General features: G+C 48.5%; 7 protein-coding genes across 7 annotated transcripts; 4 read left to right on the top strand and 3 right to left on the bottom strand.

The window, feature by feature from the left end:
* Nucleotides 1–35: 35 nt before the first annotated feature.
* Nucleotides 36–742, top strand: skpA (SCF ubiquitin ligase subunit skpA; the record flags this gene model as incomplete). The annotated part of the gene is made up of 5 exons (XM_016747507.1): nucleotides 36–84; nucleotides 143–228; nucleotides 290–457; nucleotides 510–679; nucleotides 736–742. The coding sequence occupies 5 exons, from the start codon at nucleotides 36–38 to the stop codon at nucleotides 740–742; spliced, it is 480 nt and encodes a 159-aa protein (XP_016602055.1).
* Nucleotides 743–2,766: 2,024 nt separating this feature from the next.
* PEX2_102360 (aminoglycoside phosphotransferase family protein) lies at nucleotides 2,767–3,688 on the bottom strand (the record flags this gene model as incomplete). Its single annotated transcript, XM_016747506.1, has 2 exons — nucleotides 2,767–3,606; nucleotides 3,659–3,688. 2 exons carry the CDS (start codon nucleotides 3,686–3,688, stop codon nucleotides 2,767–2,769), a joined length of 870 nt encoding a protein of 289 aa, XP_016602054.1.
* Nucleotides 3,689–6,585: 2,897 nt separating this feature from the next.
* Nucleotides 6,586–10,593, top strand: mdr1 (ABC multidrug transporter Mdr1; the record flags this gene model as incomplete). Its single annotated transcript, XM_016747505.1, has 1 exon — nucleotides 6,586–10,593. The coding sequence occupies one exon, from the start codon at nucleotides 6,586–6,588 to the stop codon at nucleotides 10,591–10,593; it is 4,008 nt and encodes a 1,335-aa protein (XP_016602053.1).
* Nucleotides 10,594–10,953: 360 nt separating this feature from the next.
* On the bottom strand, nucleotides 10,954–11,157 carry PEX2_102340 (SWI5/SAE3 family protein; the record flags this gene model as incomplete). Its single annotated transcript, XM_016747504.1, has 1 exon — nucleotides 10,954–11,157. The coding sequence occupies one exon, from the start codon at nucleotides 11,155–11,157 to the stop codon at nucleotides 10,954–10,956; it is 204 nt and encodes a 67-aa protein (XP_016602052.1).
* A 674-nt stretch (nucleotides 11,158–11,831) lies between these two features.
* Nucleotides 11,832–13,483, top strand: PEX2_102330 (Ytp1 family protein; the record flags this gene model as incomplete). The annotated part of the gene is made up of 5 exons (XM_016747503.1): nucleotides 11,832–11,945; nucleotides 11,999–12,076; nucleotides 12,147–12,977; nucleotides 13,040–13,169; nucleotides 13,233–13,483. The coding sequence occupies 5 exons, from the start codon at nucleotides 11,832–11,834 to the stop codon at nucleotides 13,481–13,483; spliced, it is 1,404 nt and encodes a 467-aa protein (XP_016602051.1).
* Nucleotides 13,484–13,830: 347 nt separating this feature from the next.
* Nucleotides 13,831–15,166, bottom strand: PEX2_102320 (E1 ubiquitin-activating protein AOS1; the record flags this gene model as incomplete). The annotated part of the gene is made up of 4 exons (XM_016747502.1): nucleotides 13,831–14,730; nucleotides 14,786–14,972; nucleotides 15,021–15,078; nucleotides 15,127–15,166. 4 exons carry the CDS (start codon nucleotides 15,164–15,166, stop codon nucleotides 13,831–13,833), a joined length of 1,185 nt encoding a protein of 394 aa, XP_016602050.1.
* A 1,158-nt stretch (nucleotides 15,167–16,324) lies between these two features.
* PEX2_102310 (uncharacterized protein) lies at nucleotides 16,325–18,016 on the top strand (the record flags this gene model as incomplete). The annotated part of the gene is made up of 4 exons (XM_016747501.1): nucleotides 16,325–16,330; nucleotides 16,385–17,175; nucleotides 17,237–17,842; nucleotides 17,893–18,016. The coding sequence occupies 4 exons, from the start codon at nucleotides 16,325–16,327 to the stop codon at nucleotides 18,014–18,016; spliced, it is 1,527 nt and encodes a 508-aa protein (XP_016602049.1).
* Between the last annotated feature and the right edge of the window lie 428 nt (nucleotides 18,017–18,444).

The raw sequence follows: 18,444 nt of genomic DNA, 5'->3' as shown, positions 1-18,444 counted from the left end.
ACCTGAACGTTAGATTCCATCTGCAAACCATTACCATGAGCGCTATCACTCTCACCAGCTCCGATGGAGTTGACATCTCTGTTGGTAAGCATGACTTGGCAACAGGATGTTGTCGCGAGTGGCACTGACAGATTCCGAACAGAGCGCACCACTGCTGAGCGCTCCGTCCTGATCAAGAATATGCTTGAGGACCTTGGCGACTCTGGAGAGGCCATTCCCATCCCCAACGTGAGTGTCTATACCGAGGTAGTCAACATCCGGAACCTGACGCTTACATCTCTTTGTCTAGGTTAACGAGGCCGTCCTCAAGAAGGTCATTGAGTGGTGCGAACACCACAAGAGCGACCCCCCCAGCGCCAACGATGACGATGACAACCGTCGCAAGACTACCGACATTGATGAGTGGGACCAGAAGTTTATGCAGGTCGACCAGGAGATGCTCTTCGAGATCATCCTCGTACGTTTCATTTTCAGACTTGCTTTTCGGCGCACATATTGACTTCTCCTAGGCCGCCAATTACCTGGATATCAAGGCTCTCCTTGACGTCGGCTGTAAGACCGTCGCTAACATGATTAAGGGCAAGTCCCCAGAGGAGATCCGCAAGACCTTCAACATCCAGAATGACTTCACTCCCGAGGAGGAGGACCAGATCCGCCGCGAGAATGAGTGGGCTGAGGAGTAAGTGGCTACAACAGAATCCTTCGATATAACCTATGCTGACATTTATATTCTAGTCGTTAAATGGTGGTTTTGTGTCTGTTTCCTTTTTTTAAAACAGAAAATGATATCCTCCCGCTGTTTACGAAGTTTCGCAGCGTGGCCCTTGATGTCTAGCAGGGTGATTACTTTTTGGGGCGTTATTTTATTGCTATTTTTTTTTCTTGCAAGCTTGTTAGATTTGATTTGGAAAAAAATCGCTAGCCTTGCAATGACATTAGTTACAGAATCCTCTTGAATCCAGTAGCATTAGATAGCGGGGTCATAAAACCGACCCTTGCTCATATTTCACTATGACGACAATCGCCAAGTTGTAAAATATACATGCATATCAACGCAGATCCAAGGATGTACTACAAAGCGTGCGTGATACAAACAGTAACACCATCAGGAACAGACAGCATGGAAATGTTCCCCATGCAAAGTCCTGATCAAAATCTACGGCCATCAAAACCATCACAAAAAAGTAGGCAAAAGGATATTCAATTCGATTCAATCAGATTTTGTATCAAAAAAGAAAATCCCCCGCCACGCCAGTCCTACAAGCCCGCCCCCAGCAAGAAGACGATCAGCCCCAACAGCAACAGAACCTTTTGCAAACATAATCCGGGCCTGCCATCCATATCGATAAATTAGGCGTGTTGGAAATCCATCATATCCCCACTCGGAACCGTGGAGGAAAAAATGACGACCCATTGGAAGATTAAGAAAAAAAAAGATAGACACGACCCAAAGCAAGACCCGGATCAAGATTTGATAATTGAATTTTTTGTTTGCAATTGCACTCAAGAGTAGTTCCACAATCCACTAGCGCTCTCAAGTTCATGGTGAAGGCATGTTGTTCGAAATTCGGTTGTGGGCGTCACATCATGAAAAGGATTTCGGAATAATCCAAAACCCTTGAACCACCCCGCACAGACACACTTCGGTTGCCATATGACATCGCGAGCTGAACTGGGGCTTTTGAGAATGGCCGGACGGAGGGTGCGAATACTGAGGGTCCGCTTAGACCTTCAGGGTCGACTTACGCCAGTGTCGGCGCTTGGCGTTGTATCTATTTTAGCATTGTATCAGCGATATGTTCGATTCGGGTTGTGTTAAGCTGTCTATTTTCCTCCATTGTTGGGTTCGTGCGGTCGGCGGGTGGATGGTTATGTGTATTTCCCTTTCCTCTCTCGCTTTCCCGTGTCACGCTTCCCACAAATGGCGGTCGGATATATAAAGACGGATTTGGATCTCGAAATAAAGGTGCGATTTACCTGATGGTGTTGCCGGTGCGCAGACGGATCCACTGGGGGATGGGGCGGTTCTGACGCTGAGCTTTGGCAAGCTTTTGCTTGGTGCGGAAGGTCTTGTTGCTCTGTGTGGAAAAAGACGGGTTAAAATTTTGTTTCTCGATTTTTCAGAGGTCTGACTGAAGATGGAGACGGCGACGATGGCGAAAATAGGGTTCGAAAATGGCGTGAACAGGGTGGTAACATACCGGCATCTTGAAGGGTTGATCGCGACGGCGAGCTTGTTGGATGGACGGATGAAGTTATCGACCTTCGAGTGTGGATGGTTTGTGTGCGGCAGGGCTTGGCTTCGCTTCGGTTGGGTCAGGTGATGTAGAATTAGTGCCTTAGGCGGCAAGGCGGTGAGACATAAACAAACCGTAAAGTGGGTCCACGGGTCGAAGCTCTGCTGCACACTCCAGGGCTGGGAAGTAATATGATACAACTACAACTTATACAGTCTGGTATACGGTGTACATTCATGGATATGTCACGATACCTCTTTTATATTCATGCTTATCTTAAATAGCCTCCAGGATCATTATAAACACTCGGTCAACAATGCAGCCTTGCATCCTGCAATGCCCTATTTTATACTACGGTATAAGTAAGCTAGCCTTGAAAGCCTTGATTCAGAATCTCGCAAGCTATGGATAAAGCTGCCCAACTGGTAATACTCGCAAGAATACTTATCGTTGATCATCAGCAAGATTATAGAACTGGAGCAATACAAGAACCACAGCACAAAGACACACAAATTCATGTATGATCTCATTAGGCCAATGCCGCAGTGATCAACCCATATGCAATAGAATCAAGTTGCCGTTCTTCCTCAGGGAACCGTGGAATAACAGACAAAACTGCTTCATTGAAGCCAGTAAAGAACTGCTGGGCTAATAACGCAGCACTTTCAAAGGCAGGAGGATATGCACCGGCATGCGCCCAGTCAATCAGCCACACTTCTCCATTGCGGTCTAGGATCAAGTTTCGAGGACTTATGTCTTGATGAGTAAGGACAAAGGTGGTGAATCGAAATGGCGGGATATCTTTAGGACATTGGTTCACGTGCTTACAGATATCAAGCTTGTGGTTAAACCAGCCTTGAACTTCAGCACTGTCCTTGAACGGACCGGCGCTATAATCAGTAAAGAACCGGCCACGAAATGACCCGCCACCAAGAGGACCTGGCTGCGAGATTACAACAGACTGCATTTCTTTGATCATATCCGCAATCTGCATAGCAATTTGCCTTTGGTTGTCGTAAGGTAGGTCGGTCCAACACTCATCGAGGGGTTGGCCTGAGATAAAATCCATCACGATATATCCCTTCGTTCCAAAATACTGCGTCTCATCTTCGACTTGGAATGAACGATGAACTCGTGGAGCTCGAATGCCGGTTTTGGAGGCGACGAGATTGAGCGTCTTTGCTTCGCATGGTAGGACACTGCCGCCACCTTTCATCACCAAGTGCCGTGAGAGGCGCACAACTTTTGTGGCGCCAAGGTGGTGCAGCACCGGAGCAGACTCAAGAAGAGCTACTAGAGTCTCATCTGTGACGGAGTCAAGGTCCTTTCCGTCTAGCGGGAAGCCCCCCTCTAGATCACGACTGTGGGGCTGTAGATGAGACTGTTAGTAAATAGTATTTAAAGAAGAAATTATGACATACATCGGAAAGTGGACACATCATTGGCTCCATTTTTTGCTGCTTATCGACAATGATTGTCGAATCTCCCTGCCTAGGTGGTTGGAGAAATCTGATTGATTCTAGATGTGAATCTAGTAAGGCCTTGCAAGTAGTAAATAGAGAAATGGGAAGCACTTGAATGAGGACTTAGGCATGAGCCAATCAACGTGAGCTCGCTTGGCACGCGAATTGTCTTGGGTACCTACATTTGTTTTTCTGCCTTGTCACATCCCTGGAAAATCGTTGAGATCACAACCTCTAGGTGCATGATGTGTTCGTGCCATCGGGCATGTCTCAACTTTCAAAATGCTTCTTATTAAATCTCAACCTCAAATGCTTCCTCTTTACTATTAACACACCCGAGAATCAATAGAAAACACTTATCTGCCTGAATCATGCCATCAGTTCTTATTCGGAATTCTGTTATGCAAGTTCCTCGTTCAACTTGATGCCTTGGTGTAAAATCGAGCGCAATTAAATTGCGGAACCGGACGACATATGTATAGCTGCCTGGATAAACGGAGAAGATTGGTATATCCTTCGGCATGTAATATCCGAGCAACCACTACATACTATGCCTGTAAACTCGCACGATGTCTGTTTGACCTACCAGGGGGGTACCCTGTCGGTAGTATGGGCTATTGGAAATAAGACTATCTGTAAAGTCTATCCCTAGAGCTCCGGCACCACCTTAGAGAGCGAGACCATTAATTTTGTCCAAGAAAATGCACCCCAAGTACCCGTACCTAAAATGATCTACTCCTAGGTGGATACAACTCGGTCATTCTTGGTGTTGAGAAAAGTTTCGTGTATAACGCTGAGAGACGCTTGGGGGACTATGTCCACTACCGAACAACATTCGATCTTGAATGCGGTTGTTCATATGTGCGATATACTAGCTTCTATTACATTGAAATGACCCCAGAACGTACGTGGAGTTCCAGTGTTGGAGCGTTACCCTGCTCACTCGGAACGGGATTCATTGGAGCCGTTAAGTATGTCTAAGAGCAAGAAATATTTCTCTCGGGAGGATCTTCATCCGAACCCGGATATTGAAGAGCGGTTTTCTCTTATCACTCCTATGGGGTTATGAGGCCCCTTTCTCTCCGATCCATCCCACGTCAGCCTATGAGCACATAATGTTGCTACGCAGAAGATACAGGCAGATAGCTAGTAGCCTAACCATCTAAAGTATAGCATAGTAGTGACATTCTACGTATCGAAAGAGATGAGGTAGTAAAAGCATCAATTTAGAGGCGTCCCAAGTGGTAGAAAGAAGAAGGAAAACACAAAGATGAAATTAAAACCAATCGGAAAAATCCAGGCAAGGCATCTTCCATGTTTTACTATGATCTACGAAACATAGAGAGCCATGATGATTGCTATCAGAGTACTCTGTACGGAGTAAGGATGTACTATATGGCCCTAAGCTCACTGGTTGTATGCGCCTTGGTCAAGTGCGAGTGGGGTCTTGTCTGGCCACAACTTGAGGATTTTATTTTGAGTGAAGAGATTAATTTAGTCATTTGTCCAGTATTATCAGCCGACGACATTTCCGAAGTCATATTTCTCTCGTCCATGTTGGATGATTGTATTATGAACATGGCGAACTAGAAGCTCTGGTACGATGTCGAGGACGAAATGTGGATGAGCAGTTTTTGTGACTCGATATGACCATTTCGAAGTAATTAGGATGGCTTTGGAGCCTCTCCGAAGGACATACAACATAACTCGTAGTGTAACTTGGTTGACAATCCGAACGAATGTTTTTGGGAATGTACTGGCAGAGGCACCTGGGTAGGCACAAAGTGAAGGTGAAATTCCGACATGATTAAGACAAACAGATCTACATTATAATGAACTTAACGTAGATCTACCTAGGTACTTCCAACCTTCCCAGGTGGATTACTGTTTTTACGTTATCCCAGTCAGACATGGATGGATCAAGGATAAGTAGTTACCTATATAGGTAATAAAGGCCGTTGTACGGAATAGGTAAAAGGGCCTAATTTAGTACGTTGTAGTCAAAGCGTCGGATATCGGACATCGGACCTAAAGGTAGCCGATTGCCATGGATCAAAGTGGAATATGTAATCCATACAAAAGGGTCCAGATCAGGGTGGAGCGCATATGCGGATCAAAATTCGGACGAAATTCTACCCCGTACGCACTGGAGTGTACAACATACATGAATGAGTCAGTTCTTCGTATTCGTTTTCGGGTTGCGCGTCATCATGATGTGGCTCGTGTAGACCCATCCTTCCCTGTGCGTTGGGGTTACATTATGTACGGAGTACATATGGAAGGAGTGTGTATTTATGTACTATGTAAGTGCCATATGCACCAATCATACTGGACCTGCGTCAAACATGGAGTAAAACAGCTCGTGGCTGTCACGTCGTGTTCTCAAAGGGGCGCGTTCGAGGGATGCCCTTGCACAAGGAATGTGATAGGAATGTACGGAGTACAGTCCTGTATAAAAACAGGTTTAGCACCTGACATCCATGTAGTAGAAGCGAGATAGGACCAATATAATCTATCCTGTTTGTAAATTGTAAATTGTAAATTGCAAATTGTAAATTGCAAATTGCAAATTGCAAATTGCCAAAATTGCATAAAGGCAGGTCGGAGTTCGGACTACCCGACCCACCAAAAAAAACTAGGCTCCCCTCTCAAGTATAATCTAAGACAAGACACCCGGGATATTATTTAGATCTCTCATCCCTTCGCCCCCTTTTGTTAATCATTACTACTCTTTAATTTAATTTGTCTTACCTCCCTTAATATTCTTTTTCATCTGGCTATCGCTTTGATTCGTCTCTTCAGATATCACCTCTTCAACCTCTTCACATCATTCCTCACCAATTTATTCATGGAGTAGACATTCAAACTTCCCCAAAACTTTCAACATGCAGCAGCCCGAGGAGGGTGTGACGGCCGTCGAGAAGGTGGTGGAGGACCCTCAGCTTAACGAGAAGCCCATAAACAAGCGCGATTCCGATTCCGCTTCCACGTCAACAGCAAAGGAACACGAAACCAAGACCCCAGTCGCGACAGACGACGATGCTATCTATGCTCACTTACCCGAACATGAAAAGGACATCCTGAAACGACAGCTAGATGCGCCTCTCGTCAGCATCTCCTATTTCGGTCTCTATCGATATGCCTCCCGTATGGACATACTCATCATTGTCATCTGTACACTCTGCGCCATCGCCGCAGGTGCTGCCTTGCCCCTCTTCACCATTCTGTTTGGCTCCTTGGCCACGGCTTTCCAAAAGATTATGCTGCGCACCATTCCTTACGATCAATTCTACCACCAGTTGACCAAAAACGTCTTGTACTTCATCTACCTCGGCATCGGAGAGTTTGTCACCGTTTACATCAGCACCGTTGGCTTCATCTATACAGGAGAGCATGTCACCCAAAAGATTCGAGAGCACTACCTCGAAGCCATCCTGCGCCAGAACATCGCCTACTTTGACAAGCTTGGTGCAGGTGAAGTGACTACCCGTATCACAGCCGACACCAACCTCATTCAGGATGGTATCTCCGAAAAGGTCGGTCTAACCCTTACCGCCATGGCCACCTTCGTGACTGCCTTCATCGTTGCATACATCAAGTATGCTCCCTTGGCTGGCATCTGTACTTCAACCATGGTCGCGCTGGTTTTGATCATGGGCGGAGGCTCCCAACTGATCATCAAGTATGGCAAGCTTTCCCTGGAAAGCGCTGGTGCCGGTGGAACTGTGGCGGAGGAAGTCATCAGCTCAATCCGCAATGCGACTGCATTCGGTACTCAGGACAAGCTCGCGAAGCAGTACGAATCTCACTTGCTTCGCGCAGAGCGCTGGGGCATGCGCCTGCAAATGAGTCTCGCAGTGATGGTCGGTATCATGTTCGGACTCATGTTCATGAACTACGGCCTCGGATTCTGGATGGGCTCCCGATTCCTGGTGCAAGGTAAGGTTGATGTCGGACACGTTTTGACCATCTTGATGGCTATTCTTATTGGATCTTTCTCCTTGGGCAATGTCAGCCCGAATGCCTCGGCATTTACCAATTCCGTGGCTGCCGCAACCAAGATCTTTGCGACTATCGACCGCGAATCCCCGCTCGACCCTACGTCCGATGAAGGTATCATCCTCGACCACGTCGAGGGTCACATCGAGTTCCGCAATGTGAAACACATCTATCCCTCCCGCCCCGAAGTTACAGTTATGAAGGACGTTTCCCTCGCCATTCCTGCTGGTAAGGCTACCGCACTGGTCGGCCCTTCAGGCTCCGGTAAGAGTACTGTCGTCGGTCTTGTGGAGCGGTTCTATCTTCCGGTCGGCGGTCAAGTGTTCTTGGACGGCCATGACATCCAGACTCTCAACCTGCGATGGCTACGCCAGCAGATCTCACTGGTCAGCCAGGAACCTGTTCTATTCGGCACAACCATCTACCAAAACATTCGCCATGGTCTCATTGGAACACGCTTCGAGCATGAGTCCGAGGAAAAGATCAAGGAGCTCGTTGAGAATGCTGCCAAGATGGCCAACGCTCACGACTTCGTTACTGCTCTTCCGGAAGGTTATGAGACCAACGTCGGCCAGCGTGGATTCCTGCTATCTGGAGGCCAGAAGCAACGTATTGCCATCGCTCGTGCTATGGTCAGCGACCCCAAGATCTTGCTTCTGGATGAAGCTACCTCCGCTCTCGACACCAAATCTGAGGGTGTCGTCCAGGCAGCGCTTGATCGCGCCGCTGAGGGCCGTACCACCATTGTCATCGCCCATCGTTTGTCAACCATCAAGTCTGCGCATAACATTGTTGTCTTCGTGAACGGATCCATTGTTGAGCAGGGCACCCACACTCAACTGACTGAACATGACGGTCCTTACTTCAAGCTTGTTGAGGCTCAGCGCATCAATGAGGAGAAAGACGCAGATGCTTTGGATGTGGATGAGGATGAGGATGAGGATAGCATCGACAACATGACCAAGTCTCACATCGCACGTGTCAAGTCAATCGCTAGTGGCTCGACTGGCATGAAGGATGAGGCGGAAACACTCCAGGACGCCATGCATCGCCAGGAGTCTCGCAAGTCCGTGTCCAGTGTTATTCTCTCGCAGAAGACTACTGAAGGTGGCAAGAAGCACTCGCTCTTAACTCTGATCAAATTTATCGGCTCGTTTAACAAGGATGAGCGGTGGTTCATGGCCACCGGTCTTTGCTTCTCGATTCTCGCCGGTTGTGGTCAACCCACTCAAGCCTTCTTGTATGCCAAAGCTATCAGCTCACTTTCCTTGCCCCAAAGCCAGTGGGAAAAGCTAAGATCCGATGCCAACTTCTGGTCCTTGATGTTCTTCATTGTTGGTATCGTTCAAATCATCACTTTCTCGGCCCACGGTATTGCGTTTGCCTTTAGCTCTGAGAGACTGATCCGCAAAGCCCGTAGCAGTGCTTTCAGAGTCATGCTCCGACAGGATATCAACTTCTTTGATCGTGAGGAGAACAGCACCGGTGCTTTGACTTCTTTCCTATCAACCGAAACCAAGCACTTGGCCGGTATCAGTGGTCAAACTCTTGGAACAATTCTTATGACTTCCACAACCCTCATCGCTTCGATTGTGATCGCGCTTTCTTTCGGGTGGAAGCTTGCCCTCGTTTGCATGTCTGTCATTCCGATTCTCCTCGGTTGTGGCTTCTACCGCTTCTACATGCTTGCCGCATTCCAGGCACGTTCCAAGGTAGCCTATGAGGGATCAGCTAGCTACGCCTGCGAGGCTACATCTGCCATTCGCACTGTGGCTTCGCTTACCCGTGAGTCCGATGTCTGGGCATTCTACCACGGTCAACTCGAACACCAGGGTCGCATAAGCTTGATCTCGGTATTCAAGTCATCGTCCTTGTATGCAGCATCCCAGGCCTTGGTCTTCTTCTGCGTCGCCCTTGGCTTCTGGTATGGTGGTACCCTGCTCGGTCACCATGAATATGACGTGTTCCGCTTCTTCGTCTGCTTCAGTGAAATCTTGTTCGGTGCCCAATCCGCTGGTACGGTGTTCTCCTTCTCCCCTGACATGGGCAAGGCCAAGAACGCCGCCGCCGAGTTCCTTAGGCTGTTCGAGCGTCGCCCCACCATTGACACATGGTCTGAAGAAGGCGAGAATTTGGAGCATTGCGAAGGAACTATCGAGTTCAAGGACGTGCACTTCCGCTACCCTACCCGTCCCGATCAGCCCGTGCTCCGCGGTTTGAACCTTACCGTCAAGCCCGGCCAGTACATCGCCCTGGTCGGACCCAGCGGATGCGGCAAGAGTACCACCATTGCCCTTCTCGAGCGTTTCTATGATGCCCTTTCCGGTGGTGTCTACGTGGATGACAAGAACATCGCCGACCTCAATGTCAATTCCTACCGCAGCCACCTGGCGCTGGTCAGTCAGGAGCCCACTCTCTACCAGGGTACAATTAAGGAGAATATCCTGCTCGGTAGCCCCAACGCCGACCCCACCGAAGAGGACCTAGTCCAGGTCTGCAAGGACGCCAACATCTACGATTTCATCATGTCTCTGCCTGAAGGCTTTAACACTGTCGTCGGTAGCAAGGGAGGTATGTTGTCCGGTGGCCAAAAGCAGCGTGTCGCCATCGCCCGTGCTCTCCTTCGCAACCCCAAGGTCTTGCTTCTAGATGAAGCCACCTCCGCCCTTGACTCTGAGTCTGAGAAGGTCGTTCAGGCTGCTCTGGACGCTGCTGCACGAGGCCGTACCACCATCGCCGTTGCCCATCGTCTCAGCACAATTCAAAAGGCCGATATCATCTACGTCTTCGACCAAGGCAAGATTGTCGAGAGCGGTACTCACACCGAGCTCTTGCGCAACAAGGGTCGTTACTTCGAGCTGGTCAACCTCCAGTCCCTTGGCAGGGCCGGCTAATTCCCTTAATCTGCTTCTTTTTACATGTACACATACCCCCTTGTCACTTTTTTGATCCTATCTCATATTCCTCGCCATTTCCTCCATATCTCAAATCTCCCTTCAACCTCCCCATTCTTGTGATAGATCATTTGTTATCAGCGGCCGTAACCCACAAACACGGGGTACACTGTCTCCCTTCGATAATGCAAAAAAGCAAAAAAAAAACATCCATTAGGGATGTAGGATTAGATGAATGAATACAATGAATCTCAATTCAACGCCACCCAGTTTCACTCCAAACCCCACGCACTCGGTCCAACGCCTTAACCATTTCAAGTCCTTTCAAACAGTGGAACCCTTGCAGTGTAGTGTTGCCCTTCAATCCTCCCCTGAAACCCCAAACTCCTTCTCTACCTCAATTTGCCTCACCCCCCTCGCATCAGCAAGTAACCCCATCAACCCCTGCCCAACATCCTTGATGTCATTATATTCATGTAATAGCTGGGTATAGCGCTTGCATGTAGTATTTGGATCGTCACTAGAATAAGCAGTGGTTAGAGATGCAAGATGGAATGTTTCCATATTCTTTTAGAGCTGTGTCCTGTGTAGCCTGCGTGCAATTGGAGAAATTGGGAAGTATTACATGAGCTGGGTGGTCACCGAAGTTAAACTGGCTTCGAGCTCCATATGCTTAGCTTCTAGACTTGCAATCGAAGCACGAAGGGCCGCCTGTGTTGAGTGTTAGCTCTTGATATGATGGACACGGGTGGGTGCATGGTGAGGGGTCACTGGTGAGGGGTCACTGGGAACGTACTATTCGCTGCTGGTCTCTGTAGGACTTTGTTTCTTTGGCTAAATCCATGTAGATTGTCTGCAATAAAGTGCATATGCATATGTGTTGTGATACGTCATATGCAAGAGACGAGAGGATTGTAAGAAGAAGAAGTTATTGTACTTTGTACCCCAAAATTATATACTCCTGACCAATCATAGCCAAGCTGAATAATCCAGCTCAAGGCTTCCAAGGTTTCTGCGTGAGTGTCCCTCATTTTTGCTGTGAAGTTTTTTGAATTCTTAAATAGCCAAATGATAAATTAACTAAATAACTTAACTACTCTCGAATATACTCCTGAAGATCAAAAAGACATTGTTGTCCTGACTCCACGCGTCGGTCCCGCCTAATCGGATGCCCCGGATTGGGTTACCTGTTATCCGCATCTGTTCTCTTCTCCCTTTCAACTCCCTACCCCAACAAAATGGCATATCTTCGTCAGTCCTTATGGACGGTGTTTGTATTGGTTGCCTCGGCTCTCGCCCATGGCGGCCATGAGGCTGTTCCTGAGGGCGAATCTATCTCCAAGGATCCCATCGTACGTGGCCTACTACGCTATTCCCCTCGCAAAAAGTTAACAAATGATTCCAGGACTCAACGCTATGGACTCATATGATTCTCATGGGTTTGGCGTTTGGCATTATCTTCCCAACGGGAATGGTTCTCGGAGTATGTACTGCTCCACTCGCCTCTCCGTTTATTTCCTACCATCACATCCATCTCTAACATAAGAAAATAGATAACCCGCTCTCGCTGGCACGTTCCCGTACAAGTCGTCGGCACCGTCATCGCCGTGCTAGCCTACTTCCTCGGCCATGCCCACAAAGGTCGCCAATTCGATAAGAACCTCCACGCCTCCGTCGCAAACTGGCTGATGTTTTTGCTGGTCGCGCAAGTCGTCCTCGGAGTGTATCTCAAGCTACACCTGGAGAAGGCGGGCCAGGCCCGCATTCGGTGGATCTTCGTTCTGGCCCATGGCATCGTCGGCAAGGTCATGCCCGTCCTCAGCTGGGCGCAGATGCTATTCGGTGGCATTGCCGCGCTTGGCTTCTGTCGCGATGATCACCTCGGTCAGTGTCTAGCCCATTTCATTATGGGCTCCGCATTCATCGCCTATGGTATTTGCTTGACCATCCTCTTGCTTGTCGGCCAGTATTGGTTGCGCCGTACCGGCCGCAGTCAGGAATTCTTCGATTCACTCATCATCGCCGCTTGGGGTTGTGTCAATACTTTCACCGAGCACCGCTGGGGTACGCCTTGGGTTCACAATGACCTCCAGCATACCACTATGGGAATTGTCTGGTGGTGTGCTGGTCTCCTGGGTATGTGGCTCAGCCGTACCCGCAGCGGCCGTCCTAAGCGTAACCTCATTCCGGCCATTGTCATCTTGATGACTGGCTATGCCATGTCCGCTCATCCCCAGCAGCTGATGATCAGTACCATGGTTCACACCCTCTTTGGGTATACCCTGATGGCGGCGGGTCTGACACGCATCATTGAGATCTCGTTCGTGCTGAGGGATAAGCCTGCTCTTTCCGAGCCGAACAGCTTCCAATATCTGACTCCCTTCGTATGTCTCCTCTCTGGTTAATCTGGTATATGTAGGATGATACTGACTTACTTCCTCTCCAGTTGCTCTATGCCTCCGGCTTCCTCTTCATGGGCGCCACCGAGGAACAGATGCTCCTGCTGCACAACGCAGGCATCACCCACGTGGCCTACATCTTGATCCTCTACAGCATCGCCTTCCTCCTCTTCCTCTGTAAGTTGATTCCCTGATCAGCAATTTCGTTTTCCAGAACATCCACTCATTCATCTCTTGTAGTCGTCAACATTCTCCTTCACATCTACGCTGTCCACGCATGGCCCAACTCCGAGTCCACCAACCAGGACGGCCCTATCTATTCCACTCTCAACGGAAATGCGAATGGTCGCGCACGCTCAAACTCGCAGCAGATCCAAGATGCCGAGGCATTCGAGCTCCATGGCTTGATTTCCGATGATGAGGAGGGTCCTTCTATGGGACCACGGAAGAACAGTGATGAGGAGCTTGGAAAAGATGAGGCCCATCACTGAGGCCTTGCATTGATTCACTGATTTCCCTCGCAAGTATATCGTGCATTTTGTGCTCCTGTGTTAAGACGGCGTCCGGGTTGGGTTGGGTTCAAATAGCATTGCAGGCTCTAAATGGCCTTGAGAATAAGTAGCTAATATTATATCTGACAAAATTGTACATAATTCCCAATTTCATAAAAGTATCAATGGCTGCTCATGTTCTATCGTACATAATGACACCCAGATCTAGGTCTGGGCTTATTGGAATCTGTTGAAAAAAAGAGATTCGTTATGATGCTAAAAGAGCATATCTCAGTCCAATCCCCCCACCACTTGTCGCCCTTGGTTTTTTTCCAATTGAATTTCCCTCACAAATCCCCAGTAACAGGAACCGTAACCGGGTTCCTAACCGGCGGCACAGCAGCCATCTCCACAGACCCAACATCAGGGAAGAAAGGATGAAGCGAATAAATCGGACCAACGCTCTTCTCCCCATCAAACAGTAACATATTCTGCAGTGGCTGCTCCCTCGCCGAAAGAACATTAATAACATCCTGCGCCAGCGAACCGCCCAGGAATGCTGCAACAGGACTCAGCTCGCTGCCCAGGTTCTGCAGGAACGTCCGCAGGAACACAGAGTCGAGTGTGAGTGGCTCCAACTTCAGTTCCTGGTGTCTGTCGCGAGATAGCTTTGTGAATAGTTCCAGGTCTTCATGGGTGAAGGTCGGGCGGTGGCCGCGTAGTTTTTCAAATTCCCACAGTGCGCGCAGGCAGCTGAGTAGTGGGGTGACTTGCTTGCGGCGCCTTGCGAGTCGTGTGTACTCTTCCGGTAGTGGGGAGGTGTTCGCGAGAATTAGTGGTGAATACACCTCGCGCTTGGTGACTAGCTCGATGATCTTATTTGGTTCTTTCTTGTTGGCATTGCTTTCTTCCTTTTTGGTGGTTATGTCGATAATACTGCGGGTGGGTGTTTCTTGGGTTGCGGGGGCCATGTTAGATTTGTTGCGCTCGATCACAAAGTCGTGGCTGATTAGATCGGCGAAAACATAGCCATAGAAGCCGTGTAGACCGGCGGCGTAGAAGGGTCTATTGGCTAGTCGACAGGCAGCGTTCACGGTAGTGTTGGTTAGGAAATCGAGCTCTGTGGCGATTGTGATGTCGAACTGCGCGAAGAAGTCGGGTTGTTTGGTTTTGACATCGGAAGTGTCGATATGGAGCTTGACTCGAGGGTTCATTTTGTGGATTTGCGGTCCTGCGACTTGCGCGCGCTGGAGTGAGCTGTTAGCCGATGTCTGTGGATATTCTGCTCCAGCTCTAGCTCACGTTCTTTCCAATCACATCCTGCTCACTTTGTCCTTCAGCGATGAAGAACTGCGCGCCCAAGTCCTCCTCTGTGACGTCCTGGTGGTCGATTATGGTGAGTGATCCGATGCCTGCAAGGACGAGGTTTTTGGCCACTTCATTCGCAAGAGCTTTCACAGTGATGAGAAGGATGTTCGCCGATCGGATTCTGGCTGTTGTTAGAATATGTGGGTGTTTTGCAAGCTGGTTTGCTCACTTTTCTTGCGCGTGCACTCCCCACAGCCGGATCTGTCGGTCGTACAGCGCAATTTCATCTAGCAAAGTTAGTAGGAATTGGGTTAGGTTCTACTGATTGGCCATACCAGCGCTGATTGACTGTGCATTATCTTGTTGCTCTGCCATAGTGTCGATCGAGTGGTTGAGCTAAGAGTACAACCTTGGCTAGGTGCGAGCTTGGCGATTTGAAGCCTCGCAGTTGTGTTTCGGGGAATTTGATATTGAGTGAGAAGTAGTGAGTTAGTGATTTAATGAATGTGTAATGAAAGTGGGAGTTGTGAAGTTCCAGAAGGTCCAGAAGGTCCAGGTCAGGAAGTTCAGATGGGTTTAAATGTCAGGTGACCCGGGAGCTACTATGTGGGGCCGTGGGGACAAGGAAGTATACACCTGGGCAACTGTACAAAGTGTGCAGACAAGCAATATCTCATTGATTCATAATATATTCATTTGAAAATAGAGTATATCAGCTAGTTTAGAATATGGTAGAATGAAAAGAATACGCTCAATACTATGAGCAAAGGTAATTTAAGTGTACGTGATTCAATGTTTTTATAGATCACTAAGCTACAAAGAAAGGCTATAGATCAAGTCAACATATAAAGATTTGCCTAACACACAACTCAACTAGCTAACATTACCAAGCCGTATATTGTATATTCTGACTCCGTTTAACGAATGATATACTACAATACTTTAGACCATGTTTGCGGAACCTCCCTTCCTTATATTGCCCATATAGGCTTTTGAGCAACAGTTAGGTTGAAGATGCCATCATATCTGCTAGATGAGGTCGGGCTTTCACATACATCTAAAAGATATTTAAAAGGCTAGCTTGAAAGACCAGCTGAAAAAGACATTGCAAGACCGCATAAGCGGCCGAATATTCCTGTCCTTTGTTATGGAAAATAATGAGGTCAAAGAGCAGGTTAAGTGACACAACTGACTATCAGCACATGCCCGATAAAGGAGTCTTCACGAAAGAAAAAAAAAGTAATGCAAAATGAAAACAGCCAGATCAATTCATGAAATCTGTGAAATGAACTTGTAGGCCCCCAACCTTCGTGAACTCCACTATCGATGATCTAATCGACCATCACGTGTTATCAACTTTGGGCAACTCACAAGGTTGCCAACTCTCTATAGAATATCTCTTTCTACTTCTAGGTTGATCTATTTGGGCTGTTTTATTGTTGGGTCGGTGCCTTGATGGTATCTTCTACCTATACCCTATACCCCCTAACCCAACATAGGACCCCACCTCTTAAGCGGTACCAACAAGCCTGAATGATGGTATGTCTTTCATGGCTCCTATGTGTCTAACTGATGTCTTACGCCTCCCTTTAGTCAGGGAATTACGATTACCCTCGCGCTTCTTCCTCTTCTTCCCGTCGCATATCTCGTACTACCAGGCCTGACGAACGCCCTGAGATACTTCGTCTCCAACATCTCCGCAATTTCGTCTCGGAACGAAATCGCTCCGGTGCCCACAACGCCTATAACACCACCCTTGCCTTGGAAACACTAAACCGAGAAGTCGCTGAGCATTCTCTGGACCGAGCTCGCGATCGTACCGACTTTGAGCGAGCTGCGGCGGACGTTGACCACCAGATCCAACAACTCCAGTCCGAGATAGCTGGCCCCACAGAGCCAGTTCGGGGCATTTGGCTTAACCAGATTAGATCAGAACGGGCTCGAACTTCCCTCTCTCCGGATTCACATTCACTGCACCATCGTTTACCCTGGCAAACTCTCAGACCACAGAGCCCGGGCGGATCTTTATCCAGGCAATCATCCCTCATGCCACCATCCGGCCAGTCGGGCCGTGATGGCCAAGGACGGATGAAGCGTCGGAAGCTGGACACGGATGATAACCGCGAGGAATTTCGAGGCTTCAACTACGGTCAATATGGGCAAGTGGTACCGGGAATGCTGCAAATGGAAATCGCTAGCTGCGACGGAGGAAGCTACGCTCCGGATAGCGGGTGTTCGCGCCCGGAGAACGTTTTGGATAACAATAAAAGTGTCTACTCTACCAAAGAAGCCCGTTGCAACTTGGTTCTGTGTCATCGGGGCGAGGCCCCATTCTGCTTGAAGAAGATCGTTATCAGAGCACCCCAATGCGGGTTCGATGCTCCGTATGTCCACCAGACGTGGCTGTACGTTGGACTGATAGCTAATTGTGGCTAATTGAACCAGCATACAAGAAGGTATGGTCTTCGTCGCCATGACCTCTGATGAACTGCTTGCCCGCACCGCCCAGTACCAAATTCAATACTCCAGCGGCCGATACCGCCGCAGTGGCCGCCGTAGTGGCATGCAACCATCCCAGGAATACCTCACTGGGTTCCGACCACCACTCCAAAACCTCGAACGCACAGTCCTCATGAGCCCACATTCGGCCGCGGTTCCGCATACCGCAGAAGACCCGCAAGCACAGTTCCGTATCACCACCGAGTACGACGAGAATAACGAAGATTCTGGAGATGACGAATATTGGCGCTCTGCATTGCTCGAGAGAACCCAGGCTGAACAAACGGAAGATCCTCTATCGGATACCGACGAAAGCCCAAGCGATGAGGAGGACCCTTCAAGCAGACATCAGCGTCGCCGACAAGGTGAATCCGAACGGACGAGAGCACTCAGCCGTGCCTCTGAGCAAAGACTGCGCCATACCCCGAGTCTCGTGCATCCAAACCCCCTGGTCGAGCCTGCTCATCCAATTGCCGAAGTTTTGAAGCCGCATGCGCGCTTTTTTATCGAACGAGAGAAGAGCATGGTTACCATTAAATTTGATCCGCCTCCGTATGTATCATTGGTATTGGATGTGGATAACCGAATACTGACGTTTCAAGATCTGGTCGGTTCATTCTTATTAAGCTGTGGAGCCCGCGGGCCCACGGGAATATTGATATCGAAAGCATCATCGTACATGGGTATGCAGGTCCGCGGTTCTTCCCAAGTATCGCTGCTCGCTAGCGGTGGAAAATAGAAGTTTTTAGGTATGTCTCTTTTTCGGACCAGAGGGATAGAACCTTCTCGTTTCTTTTTTCTTTCTTTCTTTTGCTCTATTGTTTCTCAGCCCAGAATTTCTTACTACGACCTTATGAATGATTATGATATGACTTTTTGGATTACTCTCCATTTTCCCTGTCCTATCATGCAATCAATATAGACCACACGAACTAGTATATGGCATCAAACGGTCTCATAGCCTCTTTAGAAACATTCTCAAGGTATCTTTCTTGATATCTTCCTTGGTAGATGAATAGAAAAACCTTCCCAGCCACTTCCAACATAGCAGGTAGTACATATTATGTCGTTTTCAATCAGGCGACCCATCCACCTGTTTCTCGGGATCTTCTATCAATTTGTTATGATAGGCGCCTTCGATCAAGGGGAAGTGG

This window comes from Penicillium expansum (genome assembly GCF_000769745.1).
Source record: "Penicillium expansum strain MD-8 chromosome Unknown contig359, whole genome shotgun sequence".
In the NCBI taxonomy this organism is placed as follows: domain Eukaryota; kingdom Fungi; phylum Ascomycota; class Eurotiomycetes; order Eurotiales; family Aspergillaceae; genus Penicillium; species Penicillium expansum.
Note: the sequence above shows the minus strand (reverse complement) of the source record. Positions and strands in the feature narration are given on the sequence as shown.